We start from the raw sequence: 15,208 nt of genomic DNA on the forward strand, positions 1-15,208 counted from the left end.
CAGTATATGGCGCAGGAGGGTCACTGCCATGGCATATAGTTAGGTCAAGGTCAGGGGAAAACCATGTCCAACACAAGTCACAATTTAGGTGTGTGTGTGTGTGTGTGTCTACAGCATGTGGTGGTTTCTACAACAGCACAATGGGTACAGTGAGCAGTCCAGCACTCTCCATGACCAACTACCACCACAACATCAACTGTACCTACCACATTGTGGTCCAAGCTGACAGAGTGGTGGATCTCAAGTAAGACTACACTAAAGAGGGAAACTTAATATGTATTTGAGAAAGGGGGATTTCTACATTTTTGTCACACAGTAATTCCTTTTAGTGTGATGAATTATGTATTTTACAGGCCATGATTCAAGTTTTTCAAGTAATATTTAAAAAAATGCTTACCGACTTTTTTTCTAAAATTGAAAGACATGTTTCGCAGGTCATTTCACTCTAGTATACGTAAACTAGATAATATATTGGCACTGATATATAGCTTTACAAACTCTAGACAACAAGCTCTAAAGTAATTTCAGCCCTTAATGCTCTCCCTTTCTCTCCCCAAAGGTTTAACACGTTCCACCTGGAGGCATCTTCTTCCTGCCGCTATGACTCTGTGGCAGTGTATGATGGACAGGACACCTTGGCACCCTTATTGGGGAAATTCTGTGGGTCAGTGCTCCCACCTAATCTGCGCTCCTCCACCAACCAGCTGTTCATTGTATTTAAGACAGATGCCTCAGTGAATGGGATTGGCTGGAGGGCTGTTTACAGTGAGACACTCGGTAGGTCAATGTTACTGAATTTATGATCTGAAAAAAGTTAAGTGTAAAAGCATCCAAAAAGCATTTAAGCTGCATTGCATGTTGAGTTGTTGTTTCTTTAATGTGGACCTGTTTCCATACTTTGAGCTTATACCCGTTACATAACATTGTTACGCTTTTTACATAACATAAGAAAGTCCTCTAAGGGCAGTTGTTATTTATTTATGGTAGCTGTGTTGCCTAACCCTAACCTAACGTGGTTTCTTCCAAATGGATTGCAATAAGGGGGCTGTGGAAATTTCCACTCAAAGGGTCTGTACCGTTTAGTAAATGTTAGTAAAAGTTTAATTTCCCATTCTCCCTGACTCATTACAGCATCAGGTAAGAATGACTCCAGCTATTTCAACTCATGCAGAAGGTGCACCAAGCTGCTGTAACATTCATCTGATCTCTGATCAGTTCAAGCCCTGCATGGCCTGTATGGGTGGGGAACCACTGACCTGTGTGTGTTAGAGAGCACTGGGTGACTGAGCAGGGTCATCCTTCAATCAGAGGATCCGGGAGTTCGATCCCCGACTCCGCTAGTCCATGCCGATTTTGAGAGGTCGGAAGACTAGAAATACAAGTACAGTCCATTTGACCATTTACCTGTGTGGGTGAGAGCGCCCTAGGTTTGAAGGCATAGGTTGGCTTTATTGGACAAAAAACAAACAAAGCAAAACTCAAGATAAAACACTAAAGCTGCAAGGCTTATTTATTGTGAAGCTATAGACTGTCAGCCTTCTCTTAGATGTCAGAGTTAAGGCACAACTTCTCCATTTGGACTCTGTGAATAATCATGTAAACAGGGTCATTCTAGGGCACGGTCAGTTTAAGAACCAAGTCCTTAAAATACCATTTCTTTACTCACAGGTTTGTCAGTAGTGTCATTATTGTAGCATGTAGGCTTCATGTAACTGAATGCACCTAAATACTTGAGTAAAACAATCAATTGTGACATAGTGTAATAGTACTATACATAGTTTTATTTGTGTTGAATTAATTCTACTGTAGCCTACAAACAACACATAAGAGTTAACCTAAAAATAAATGTTTTTGAAAATAAAATTGCATAATTATATGTCATTATGTGAGGAAACCCCAGCACCCCAGTCCAAATAGTCATACAGTATGGGAAGTCCCATCTCTGCAAATAGTGAAGCAAAGGTTGTTAGAATAATATGTTTGAGGTGAGTTATCCTTAGATCATTGGACTCTGTGGATAAGTTGAGGTATTGAGTACATAGTTATGTTATATTTCATATATACATATATTCAACGACCAAGGGCTCACCATCTGCCCCTGTCTGCATATTTGTTGTATTGTGGATTTGGACAGTAATACTTTGAACCTCCCAGACATTATGTTTTTTCTACTTGAAGATGCTGGTCTGCAGTTGCCTATCGTGTAACACATTCTTGGTTTGAAGGACTGGCTCAGTGTTTGTTTCTGAATTGCCTGCAGGTCCTGCACAGGGATGTGGTGGCTACCTGTCCATGCCCATGGGCATGTTTGGTTCTCCAGACCCAAACCTGGATGGGCACTATGAGCCCAGGATGGACTGCCTGTGGACCATTGAGATGCCAGTCAACAAGGCTATCAACCTGACGTTCAACTCCTTTGACCTTGAGAGCTCCTCTACTTGTCGCTATGACTACGTCAAAGTAAAGAACCCCAGCCATTGAAATATTAATGCAGATATACATTTTCTTTCATCAAAGCATCATTCCTGAAGATACTGCATAATGCTGCCATTTTTGTGTTGCTAGTGTGACCTAATGATAAATAACTAAAGATCATTTGATCTGTATTACCTTACATCAACTGCAGTTGTGGATTTTCTTCCGTATTGATGCAAATCTGCATCAATAAGTGTAATAATCAAAGACTCTTTTTTTGTCCTACTTGTAATAATAATGTACTATAGGACAACACTTCTTTGTCTGTAATTGGATGATAAAATGCCATTTTCTTTTTTTAACGTTATGTGTATTTCTATCAGGTGTATGATGGTGACAACGTGAACTTCCCTCTGGTTGGGACATTTTGTGGAAACGTCCTCCCTGCTTATTTTGTATCGAGTGGAAACTTCCTGACTATTCACTTAGTCACTGATAGCTCAGTACAGAAACGGGGCTTCAATGCTACCTACCGTGCTATGCCATGTAAGACACTTTCTAATCTCTCATTGCTACTCTGCATTCTACTTGCTACAGAAATAATAATGAAAATATAATATTATGTATATTATATAAACTGTTAAAAACTTAAAACCAATACTTAACCCCCAAATGACTGTGTTCACCCATACCCATCTGCAGCTGCCTCAAAGTCCAGTCTTAGTTTACATGTTGGATACTCTTACAATAAAAACGCCAATAGTGATTATAATATTAGTAATACATCATTACATAAAATTTGATAGTTTCATAGTGTTATTGGTAGTTTTACTCTCTTTGCTCTTGCTTTCTCCTCCCTTAAACCAATTTGCATTTTGTTTAAGTATCCTGGGGTGTTGCTGATAACCAGGGCCAAAGGTTAAATGAGTTTGAATTGTTTGTTCAATTCAACTTAACACAAATTAACATAGTCTTTTTAATTCTTCCATATTTGAAGAATCATATGCGCTACTCAGCTGCAGAACAGCACTAAAGAGTTTGATATGAATCATTGAATAAAACCTGATCAGTTGAATTAGAATGATCTTGTTATTTTGGGGGAATTTTTCCTGTTCCGATGTGAGAGTCCTGGGACAGAGGATTTCATATGTTGAACAGATTGTAAATCCCTCTGAGGCAAATTTGTAAATTGTGATTTTGGACTATACAAAATGAATTGAATTGAAATTGAATTAAGTTGGTTTAGATATTCCTCTACCAAGATGATCCTTGGATAGTACGAAAGCCTGTGAACAGATCCCAGTAAAATAATTGGATAAGATTGAAAAGTGGAGCCTCAGTGTGATGAAGTATCAGGCTGAAAATGTCTTCCTACTTGAACTGCTGAAAGTTTCATTTAGTGAGGACGGGTGAAATAACAGGCCATAGCTCTCTGAATGGCAACGAATAGCTGGAAATACAAGTTGTAAATGTGGTGGCCTGGGTCGCTGTTTTCTCCTACAGGGAAACAGCCTGGTCATTCATTTGAAAGTTCTGTTTGCTCTGTTCAGCATCATTCCATTTGTCTTCAATAATTAAACCTATACACAGGTGCAACTAAATGTAGGGCCCTTTTGAACATGTGAATCAGCAAATGATTGTTGTACCAGTGAGCAGACCTCTGTGATGCTGTTGGGAAGCAGTTATTGTTGCTGTTTATTGTAGAGCTGAGTGAGAGGATCCTTCATCTGCTGCCTTGTGTCATCTCTCTCGTTTCATTTAGTTTTATACTTGAACATTTAATAACTGTTAAAGGTTTCCTATCAACCTATCAACATATCAGCTCAGACACAATCCCACAGTAAGTCTGTCTGATGTTTTTTGCTATACTTTTAATTTAGCACATTTTTCAAACCTCTCGATGTGTCTGCCTTCCCTCAGTGGTCTGCGGCGGAAATCTAAATGCCACCACCACTATACAGACCCTGGTTTCGACTTCCTTCCCCAATGCCTATCCTCCTTACACCTCCTGCCGCTGGGTCCTGGATGCTCCAGCCCAGGAATCCATCCAGATTTCAGTCCAGACCTTCGTCCTTCAGCCTAGCCAGAGCTGCTCCACAAACTACCTGGAGATGAAAGACTGGCCTATAGTGAGTGTTATGTATGTATGTGTCTTAAAACATGGGTGCTTAGCTTTCACACTACAACAAATAGTACCATACGAGTCTGCTTGGAAGTGAGACTCAGACAAACTTACAGGTGAGACTAGTTTAGTTGCTTAGTCTGATTGACAGCTTTTACACCAAACAAACCAAACTAAACTGAACAGGTTTGAAACTACTTTTAATCACTGTAGAGAGATGAGAATTATCAAATGTATCAAAAAAATAACTCCCACACAGTTATGATATTGTAACATTTATTCTGAATGAGGTGACTCTTGTGTTTCCAGGGAGACTATGGGCAGTCACATAAGTTCTGTTCATCAGATGGCCATCCACCAGACTTCTACAGCTACAGCAGAACAATCCTTGTGCACTTCAAATCTGACACCTTCATGACAGGAAATGGCCTGAGTTTCACCTATCAGATCGCCAGTACGTACCTGTTGTAAACCTGCGCCAAGTAGAGGCAGTTCTACTTCGTTACCTCAAAGAAGTTAAGGCTTCAAATGTCTGTATTTCACTTACATGTGCAAGTTTGGTTTAAAAAAAGAGGATGTATATTAAATAGATCCTAAAAAAAGTCCCAATGAAAAGTGCACAACAGGTTTTGAGATGATGTGCATGATGGGTACTGAGGGAACTTGCTCTAAATGTGCTGGTGGTGATTTCCAGGCTGTAGCCGGACCTATGAACAGGAATATGGCTACCTGAAGAGTCCAGGCTGGCCTGACATCTACCCCCACAACATGGACTGCACCGTCATCCTAAGGGCCCCGCAGAACAGTTCCATCTCTTTCTTCTTTAACAATTTTGACGTGGAGACCCAAAGCCACTGTGAATTTGACTACCTGGAGGTAAAACAACTACAAACATACAGACATATTTAGATAAAATATGTATATTTGCCATATCAACTTACATATGTATGAACAATTACATATACAATAATCAACTTATTTTATGTGTAACTTTGGTGGTTCTCAACCTGTACCCCATTTTCCCATGTTTTTGACTAATGTGACTAATGGGGGACAACAATTTTTGAAATAGTTCCGTCATTGAGGGAGAACAATGTAACTGGCAGCCATAAACAAGCTGCAAGGGTAATTGTGCAGCGTCAGTGTAACAGTAGCTGCTTGTTTTTGCTCAGATTGTTATAATAAGTGTCTGACAACATTATTGAAGGGTTACCTTGCTGGATAAAAATATCTGGATACCAAAATCTATCTTGTCAGGCAAGCATTGTGTTTGTGACCGGTAAACCAGAGCACGGACCAATCAGCTCTCAGATAGCTATGTGTAGCAAATCCATCTGGCATGTCAGAATAATGGAGAGGATCCTTCAGAGTTAGTTTATACCTCCAAGTTTGGTTGTGAAATGTGAATATGGGGCAGCAACAGGTCCTACTCTTTCCAGCCTTCTTCTTCTGTGGAACACCAGCAGACTCGAGAGCTTTGATGCTGCAAAAACAAAGTATAAAGGGGGAGAGTCACGAGAGTCACTTGCGGGTGTTGAAAAATCGAATTTGTAAAATGTCTATAAATTAGCTGTTTCTATCTCCACCACAAGGCCAAATGTATGTGGACAGGGATGTCCATGTACATGAAATGTGAGATGGCAGTAGTCTGTCTGACCCTTCTGTCTGGGGGATGTGTCAGTAAATCCCAGCACTCTGTTGTCTCTCAGATCCGTAATGGCAGTACAGCGGACTCACCACTGATTGGTCGGTTCTGCGGCAACACCTTGCCCAGCCCCATCTTCCCAAAATCCAACCTGCTCTACTTACGCTTCAAGAGTGACTTCTCCACGGCCCGTGATGGCTTTGAGGCCACATGGACATCCTCCCCTCACGGTCAGAGCTAAACTGTTTCAAATTATGTCAAACCAGGTTCCATGAAACATCAAGAGCTTAAAGGTTTCCATTCCAACCAAAGACTAAAACAGTGGCTGTCACTAATTCATGCATAACAATTCTTAGTTTCCAGATTTATAATACATACAAAAAAAACACAGAAACACCAACAGGGCAGAATACAACATTCTAAAGCCCCTTCCACCCACCTACACACACACTCACACACAGAGATATACAACACAAAGACAATGGTGACGGCCTGGTTCAGGCACACGCACTTGACCGGTTAATTAACAACTGGTCAGTTGCCCAGCTTCACTTCATCAGGACCAGGATCAGGGTAGAGAGTGCACGATCCCCCTTCCTGGGGGAAGGAACCATCAAGATCCTGATGATACTCTCTCCCCCCTGGGTTCAAAATAGGGATATGAAAAAAACAAATGTATTTAGGGTGCTACAGGATTCAGCATAGATTTGCTGAATATAGATAGGCCCATAGATTTGCCACCATGGCACTTTATTCAAAGCTGACACAATTAGACTCAAAGAGCCAGAGTGGCCTCTGCCCAGAACTTGAAGAACCAATGCTGGTTGCTCCATAAATACCAAGACGAAATTATACATCTTAAACTCAAGATGGTGAGTGAAATCTATTGTGTGGATGGGTCAGGTCCCACCATGGTATGTTACAAAACCACAAAACATGAGGCTTTCATCGTTGACATTCAAAGCTCTCATACATTCAAATAATACAGAAATCCCATGTTTGTTAGAACTGTTGAACTTCTCCTCTGTGAAACTCCCTTCATAACTTACCTCTATAATAATAATAAAAATAACTTTATTGAATAGCACCTTTCAAAAACAATATTATAAAGTGATTTTTGTGAGTTTTTTTCTTCTTTTCTATGAATGGTCAAATTTGAGGCAGCCAAAACCAAAATGTCAAAAATGTCCAGACTTTCTGTCCCTAGTATGAGCCTAGCTCCAAACATACTGGATCTCACATTTCTTATTATGCAATACCATAATGTCTTTTGTTAGACCCTATCTACTTGCAATCATCAGTGTTTTTCCAATTCCACACCACACTCAAACACAAGCTTTCTCTTTACTCGGCACTGCAGTCTTAAAGTCCAAGATGAGAACATCTTGATAACATCAGCATTCTCTTATCCATCCTCGTCTGCCACTGCATAGCAGTTAGACTGCTGATTGATCAATCTCACTTAACTGTCATCGCCGTGTTATGGCAGCATTCTCCAAAATCAAATCTGTTTTTATGATTAGCAGTATGGTTAGATTTAGCTGTTGCATTTTAAAAATGAGATTTACACAACATAACAGGTTTTATTTTAGGTTATGGAACATGTATTGCATGCAGGGATGGCAGGTGTATAGTCGCGTTTTTTAAATCTTCTAGTTTTTCTATGGTTATTATTGCTTGTAATGATGCGGCCTTGGATCAGTAGAAATGGTTCCTGACTTTCTGTCTGCTTATCCTGTTTGTCTTTAAGCTGAAGCATCTTTTGTTTTACATAATTGTGTACTAGGTTGCGGTGGTACTCTGTATGGAGACCATGGCTCATTCTCAAGCCCCAACTACCCAGGCACCTATCCGAACAGTACCCACTGTGAATGGGGCATCATGGCACCCAGAGGTCGTGTAGTGACCATCACCTTTGCCCAGATCAGCATTGATGACCCTGGAGATTGCCAGAACAACTTCTTGAAGTTGTATGATGGCCCAGACACCTCCTCACTGCCTGCTGGACCTTACTGCGGAGTGGTATGTAACCCAAGAAAGCAGTCACTTCTTCCCCTGTAATGCAAACTTAAGCCCTATATGCACAGGACTAGTATTACCTGGTGACCTCTAATAATCTGTAATAATTACAGAGGTCGTCTGTGATCTTAATCCTGCAGGAATCTGCCACGTCCATAATACTGCCACATATTCTGCCATATTTTAAAGATGTCATATGATAATTTAAGTCCCGTGGAAATCACAGTGATTTGGGTCGGGGGTTTTCTTCTGCAAGGTTTTCATTTTCTCTGGAGATTGGGTTAGCAACGATTATAAATGAAAGTTTTAACAGCATCTTGTGTGCAAATTCAGGAGGACCATCTCATTACATGGCATAGAGGTCTTTATGAATGATATATAAACATAAATAAGCTTTTATGATGTGATATTATATTATCAAATATATATATATGATATAGTACAATATTTTTAATGGAAGCAGATGTGTCCCAGAGCCGTGACATAATATCCGGAGGATAATGTCAGTAAAATAACAAAAGGAATATGCAGACTTTATTTATCCTGTGTGAAAAAAGACGTGGAGAGGTGATTTGTAAATTCCGTGAGGTCCCCTCGTAATACTGGTCCCACACAAATAGCGTTTTAGTGGAATATTTATGTCATTCAGAACAGAACATTAATATCTCATCAAACGACTATCATCTACTGTATGTAAAGAAGATATAGAGCAGTAATGTCTACCTGTCTCTCTCTCCCTCTGTGTGTGTTAGTTATCAGAGCTGGTGTTTTTAGACAGCATGTGAATGGCCCCGAACGTTAAAAGAGTGCTAGCAGCAGCTAATATTTACAGTCAAATCAACAGTGCAGCAGGCTGCTGTTGTGAAAGCTGGTCTGGAGTCAGTACATCAGAAAACCATGCTGTTGAAACTATTACAACTCCTGCTGTCTGTCCTAACGTAAATATTCAAACAGTGTGGTTGAACTAGTCCTGCTTTGTGTAGCCTGATGAAGAGAATGAAATTAGACAAAAATACATTTTATTTTACAGGAACATGACTGACATGTTTCATCTACATCTAAACTGGAATGATCAAAGTTAAAGGACACTGCAAGATGTTGATACTCTTCATATTTACTTTTTATCAGAACAGACATAGTCTATTAAGTACACAATTTTCTGATTTATTTTACAATCACAATATAATATAGGAGATAAGAAGCAATAATGACATTTAATGAAATAACTATATTTATAACTATATTTTAAATTGAATAGTTTTTGTTACGATGCTAGAGGAGATACCAGGATAACCAGATAGGAACCACAATTATTTTTAATGGGTTGCTATGCTATTGCAGGGTACATTATGGTAAAAATGGTAAATGGACTGTACTTGTATAGCGCTGTTCTAGTCTTCCGACCACTCACTATGCTTTAATACTACATGTCATCATTCACCCATTCACACCCATTCATACACTGATGATAGGGCTAGCGTGGAAGGTGCCACCTGCCCATCAGGACTATCTACCCATTCATACCAATTCATACACGCAGGAACAGCCTGCGGGAGCAATTTGGGGTTAAGTGTCCTCTTTATCCTCTGATTAAGGGATGACCCTGCTCCCACATTATGACCATAACATAAATTAGGCTCCATGTTTCTGTTTGCTACTTGAAACAAAGACGATCCAGTGTGGACAATGAATGAAATAAAACGGTTCACAGGTTTTATACTGGAGAAGAGACAGATACGAAAAATCAACATGAAAAAGTGTCGTTTATTTCGTTTATTCTGTCTGTTTGAACCACTGGCTTAACCAATGAGTCCCATGACTCGGTGTCTCTGTGCCGTATTGGAGCATTTCTGACTGTGTGTTTATGAGAAAGTCCTTCAGGTTTCCCGGGAGCTTCCACTTCCCTCTAGATCCGTCCCAGTTTGTTGTGACACACCAGGTCCGGTATTTTCTTTCTTTTGGTGTGACAAATGGGAACAGCAAGCACCCGCAGTGATCTGCCCTGACTCATTCTGAGGAAAGTTGAGTGGTCCACTGTAAAACACAATCTGTACTTCATAACTTAACTTATATAATCATACCTTTAACTACAAACAAACTTAATGAAGGCCAACAGATGAAAATCAGCAGGAACAAAGAGAAGTCTTCGATAGTCAGTGAATGAATATCCCATATTTTGGCTAAAGTTTGCTTCACTTCCTGTGGTGTCAACCAGCAGCCACTCTGCCATTGTAACCTACATAGTGATCAAAGGGGGTATGTAGTATAATCCTGTCATTATGATTAAGCACTCTGCAGCTACTTTGCGTCTACAGTTATCAAGTGCATCTGTCACATGAAACCAGCAACATCTTTAGAACCGTTACCATTTGTCAATTTTAGAAGCAATCGAAATGCTCCAAATCGTGTATATTGCACATTTACTGACTACACAGCTAAGCTGATGGAATTTGATTCGGGTACAGTGTGTAACAGCACAGTTTCATCAACATCTTTTGTCTGATTCAGTGCTGATTTGTTGCACATGTGTGGGAAGAAATGCAAAAAAAAAGGGGTTTCTGCTGCTCAACATGGAATATTGGTATTCATCCAGCATGAAGAAGGCTATATATGAGGCAATGTTAGTTAAATAGCCCGTTGGGCCTAATTTGAATCCCCACCAGGCCTTACAACGGGTCTCACCGTCAGATCTGTTCTAGAGACTTCATACCAGCAGCATTAGTACAGTTTCAATGAGTTTATTTGTATAACATGTCAAAGACATGAAAAAGTTCATAATAATTTGTATCAACACTTACTGTTCCTGTTTCAAAATAAAAACCCCTCTAGCATCTTTCTGTGGACAGAATACCTAGAACGTAGCAGTAGTTTTAGAAAAACAGTCAGTAAGGACTATGTCTGTGTTTGAATATACAAGGATGTTATTTGTTTCTGCTCTCTGTGTTGTTTGTGCAGGAAACCAACATTGCTCCGTTCACAGCCTCTTCCCATCAAGTCTACATTGTTTTCCAAGCCCAGTATGCCAGCCTACCTTCAGGTTTCAGACTCACATGGAGCAGCTGAAAGAATGCCCTTCAAGACTCACACACATGCAGACAGTTGCTGACTCATTTCCTAATCATGTTTTAAACCTGCCTCGCATTTATTTTTTAACCAAACTAATGTCATGATAATAATAATAAATCTATATTGACGTAACACTTACATGATTTGTCCTTTGTCATTTCAGATGTTCAGTTTAGTTTTATTACATTTAAACCACTGACCTGCTGGTGCGCTAGACTTTACCAACTCTTTTTGGACAGACAACATTTTTATAACCTATAATTCTATTAGAGAGATACATTATTTGATCATAGGAATGATACAGTATTAGGGTCTACTCAGTGATTTTCAACCGGTGTGCCGTGAGAGATCGTCAGGTGTGCCGTGGAAAAATGTCCAATTTCACTTAATCGTCCAAAAAAACATTATTTAGTTGTTGCAAATAATTTGCCATTGTTGAGTGTCTGAGCCTGCAACATAGTGGCTGGCCAAGTTATAAATACTGTAGCGACCCTGTACAGGGGGTTGCCTGTTCTGTGTCGGGAGCTAGTCATTGTGGGGTAAGACCGGAACCGGAAGGAGAGTTGTTGTTGTTGTTGTTGTTGTGTAAAACACACTGTAGAAACCGACGAATAATGTTCGCTAGAGTTGCTCGGCAATAAGAGTGACGGTTTCTGTGAATAAACCTCTTGCAAGGATCCTGTCTCTGACTCGTAAGTGGAACATTACAATACTCTTCCATGCCAGTAGGTGGCAGTAGGTAGCGCAATAAAGACCGTGTTCATTTAAAACAGTAGAATTAAACAGTGGCGGGCCGTACATTTTATACCTGGGCCTTCACTGCTGTCCTGCAGCTGAAACACAGCTACGGTTATTATTTGTTTCGTGTAAAAATGAAGCCAACACCTATCTACAGAGAATACGCCGGGAGTGCATCTCCTCTCTGCTCTGACTGCAGCTGGGACTGCTGCGTGAGTTACCGCCTGTGAGTGCTTTGGGTCGGCGGAGGGGCAGCACCTGCTGCTCGTTCACGACAGTGCAGAACGTATGTGCTTTAACGTCAGAAAAGTCTCCAACAACACCAGAACAAGTCGCTAGATTTGTCGCTAGTAGCTTTTGACAAAAAAAAGTCGCCATGAGGGTTTGAAAAGTCGCCAGATTTAGTGAAAAAGTGACTAAATATGTCCCCAGAGCAACACTGGACGTAACAATGGTTCCTATCACATATTAAACCAAACAAAAATCCAATCTTCATACAAACGAGTTGTACAAATAATAATATATAAACAAGCATATTAAAGCTACTGCAGATGTAAAAACAAACGCATTTAACTTACCAGAGGTGCTGTTCACTATTTAGCTGCTGTTCCTCCTTTCTTTGTTAATAAAGAGTTTAATAAAGAGACCTCTGCTCCTTTATTCACCAACACAAAATGGCGGCAATGGCGCCATTTCAATTCTCAATGGCGGCATCGTGGAGTTGCAGAGTGGCAGGTCCTGCGACTCCGCTTGTCCTGTTGTATCGAGGAGGCCGTTTATCATATCATAGACCATGTTTTTCAAAGACTGCGTCAAGTGCAAAGCAGTTCCTCAACAGCAACAATATCTTGGTTGTGTTTCATGGTGTGCTTTTTGGACTATTACTGCTTTTAATTGCAGTAATGCCTGTTCGAGCCTGTCTGGCCAGAATTAACGCTGATGGAAATCAGCTGGACCACCGCGCACTCCTGGCGGCTGAGCTTGGGAAAAACGCTGGCTCATGGCCAGCTGACGATCTTACAGTGAGTTTATACCACAATTTACTGCGCGATTTTTCAATATATTCGTCTATCCTGCGGCACGGACGTGCCCAGGTACAGGAGCAAATCACCGGTACATGACCGGTCATCAGCCACCCCGTCCCGGAGGATAACAGGTCTCCTATTCATGCTGCTCCTGCTCTCCGGTGATGTACAGCTAAATCCTGGACCAGTGACTCCATGAACGCCACAGAACTTCGGTGCTAATCTATGCCCGAGTGTGGCCGGGACTACGCCGATGTCGGTAAGTGAGCCTGGTCTTTCGGAGTCAGGCTTCTCCCTTAACAGACTGAACTTTCTTAACACCGGGCATGATGTCGTAATGGATAACTTTTCGCTGCTGGACTGTGGAGACCTAGATATGTCCATGGTATCTCTCACAAACTCAGCAAGAGACACCGCTGTGTGTCGAAAACCTGCAGTAAGGATGCAGAGGTTGTTCAAAACTTTTCAAACTGTCAATCATGCGAAAGTCTTATGGGATACGAAGCTGAAACCTAGGGGGCTATTTGGTGGCCACTTCAACATCAGAAGTAGTGCAGCAAAGAGCAATCAGCTAATTCATCTTATGTCTGATTCAAATCTGGACTTTCTCTGTCTAACTGAAACGTGGTTGAAAGACGGTGCCCGGCTATCAATGTATTAGACGGGATAGAACTGTTGGAAGGGGAGGAGGGGTGCTTTTCTATGTGAAAGACGACATAAAATGTGAGCGTGTGGTTTTCAAAGCAGACAACAGGTTAGAATATGTCGAGTTAAAAAATAATCTTGTCCCAGAAAATGTCTTTTAACATTTTAGGTATCTATAGGACCCCTTCTGCAGATGACACCTTCTATGATCAACTCACAGAAGTCTTAAAAGAGTGCAATCTCAACAAAGAATTAATTCTCATAGGCGATTTTAATTAATGTGAACTGGGGGGATAAATCAAAGAGGAAAAAACTAAAATTGATCACTGAGCAATTTCATCTAGAACAATTAGTAAAAGGCCCAACAAGGATTGCCAAATGCTTCAGTACTCAAATTGACCTGATATTTACTAACACACCAGAAAGAACAACCAAAAGTTATAATTTAATCACTGGCTTATCGGATCATAACCTAACCTTATTTGCGAGAAAACTGACAAAAAATAGATTTAGGAACGTGACGACTAAGTCAAAGATCCTACAGTGCATACCTAAAGCTAAGCAAGAAGAATTTGCCAGTGAAATTAACAGCTTGACCTGAGACAATGTGTTGTCTTCTGACGAATTGTGTTATGGCTGTAATACCTTTACTCATAGAATCAACTCTTTGAGGGAAAGATTTAATGTGGGGGTCCTGATAAAATCTAAAATTAAAAATAATTTACCCTGGTTCAATGAAAATCTGTGGAAGCTGATGAAGACTAGAGATGCTGCACGAAGAAAGGCAATTACAACTAGAAGAGACACTGACATGCTGATCTATAAAGGTCTAAGGAACAAAGTTACCCAGGAGCTAAGATTGGCTAAATCTCGCTTTTATCTCAATATTTTGAATGAGGCAAAAGGCAACAGCAAATTGATCTGGAAAAATATCGATAATCTCACAAGGAGGGACCCAAGATTTTTAGGAGATTTTAAACTCAAAGTACAAGGTGAACTAATTGATGATCATCTTGCGGCTGCTTCTGTCATTAAAATTTTTTTTCTTGAGTCTGTATAGTATGAAGGGAAGTAAAAAAAATATATAGGATATGTAAGGTGAAAGTCATAATAACACGCCATGAGATACATCCCGCTGGCATAGATGTCCTCTTTTGGAAAGGTCAGCACAGGCATGGTTCCATTGGCCAGTATGCAGTTGGTTTCGCAGACAATCACGACAGGGCTGAAGAGTGGTCTCGCCTGAAGAAAGGTGTTGGAGTCTTCTGCAGACTGGCACAGACACAAAAAGAAAAACAAATATGACCATTAAAAACAATTCACTCTTTGTATCTTATGGTGACATAAATGTGCAAATTCTCATACATGCACAAATCTGTTACCTCAAGGATGTGAAGCACAGCCTCACTTGCATGTCCTACCCTCTTGGGTGGAGCCACAGGTGAAGGGAACATGTCTGGCAAAGCCTTCATCATTGCAATTGAGTGCTTTATTGTTAAAAACAGTCTCATTTGATTTACTGCAACCAGTTAT

General features: G+C 40.4%; 1 protein-coding gene across 1 annotated transcript in view; it reads left to right on the top strand.

The window, feature by feature from the left end:
* cubn (cubilin (intrinsic factor-cobalamin receptor)) overlaps window positions 1-11,264 on the top strand; it is an 84,570-nt gene extending 73,306 nt beyond the window's left edge. The window contains exons 58-67 of the mRNA XM_031876002.1: window positions 115-244; window positions 560-777; window positions 2,261-2,460; window positions 2,799-2,961; window positions 4,336-4,544; window positions 4,847-4,991; window positions 5,232-5,413; window positions 6,247-6,412; window positions 7,969-8,204; window positions 11,157-11,264. Of these exons, the coding sequence (XP_031731862.1) occupies window positions 115-244; window positions 560-777; window positions 2,261-2,460; window positions 2,799-2,961; window positions 4,336-4,544; window positions 4,847-4,991; window positions 5,232-5,413; window positions 6,247-6,412; window positions 7,969-8,204; window positions 11,157-11,264 (1,757 nt within the window). The remainder of the gene's footprint in view (window positions 1-114; window positions 245-559; window positions 778-2,260; window positions 2,461-2,798; window positions 2,962-4,335; window positions 4,545-4,846; window positions 4,992-5,231; window positions 5,414-6,246; window positions 6,413-7,968; window positions 8,205-11,156) is intronic.
* Window positions 11,265-15,208: the final 3,944 nt, after the last annotated feature.

Source organism: Anarrhichthys ocellatus, unplaced genomic scaffold (genome assembly GCF_004355925.1).
Source record: "Anarrhichthys ocellatus isolate YVR2014 unplaced genomic scaffold, GSC_Weel_1.0 scaffold101, whole genome shotgun sequence".
NCBI classification, from domain to species: domain Eukaryota; kingdom Metazoa; phylum Chordata; class Actinopteri; order Perciformes; family Anarhichadidae; genus Anarrhichthys; species Anarrhichthys ocellatus.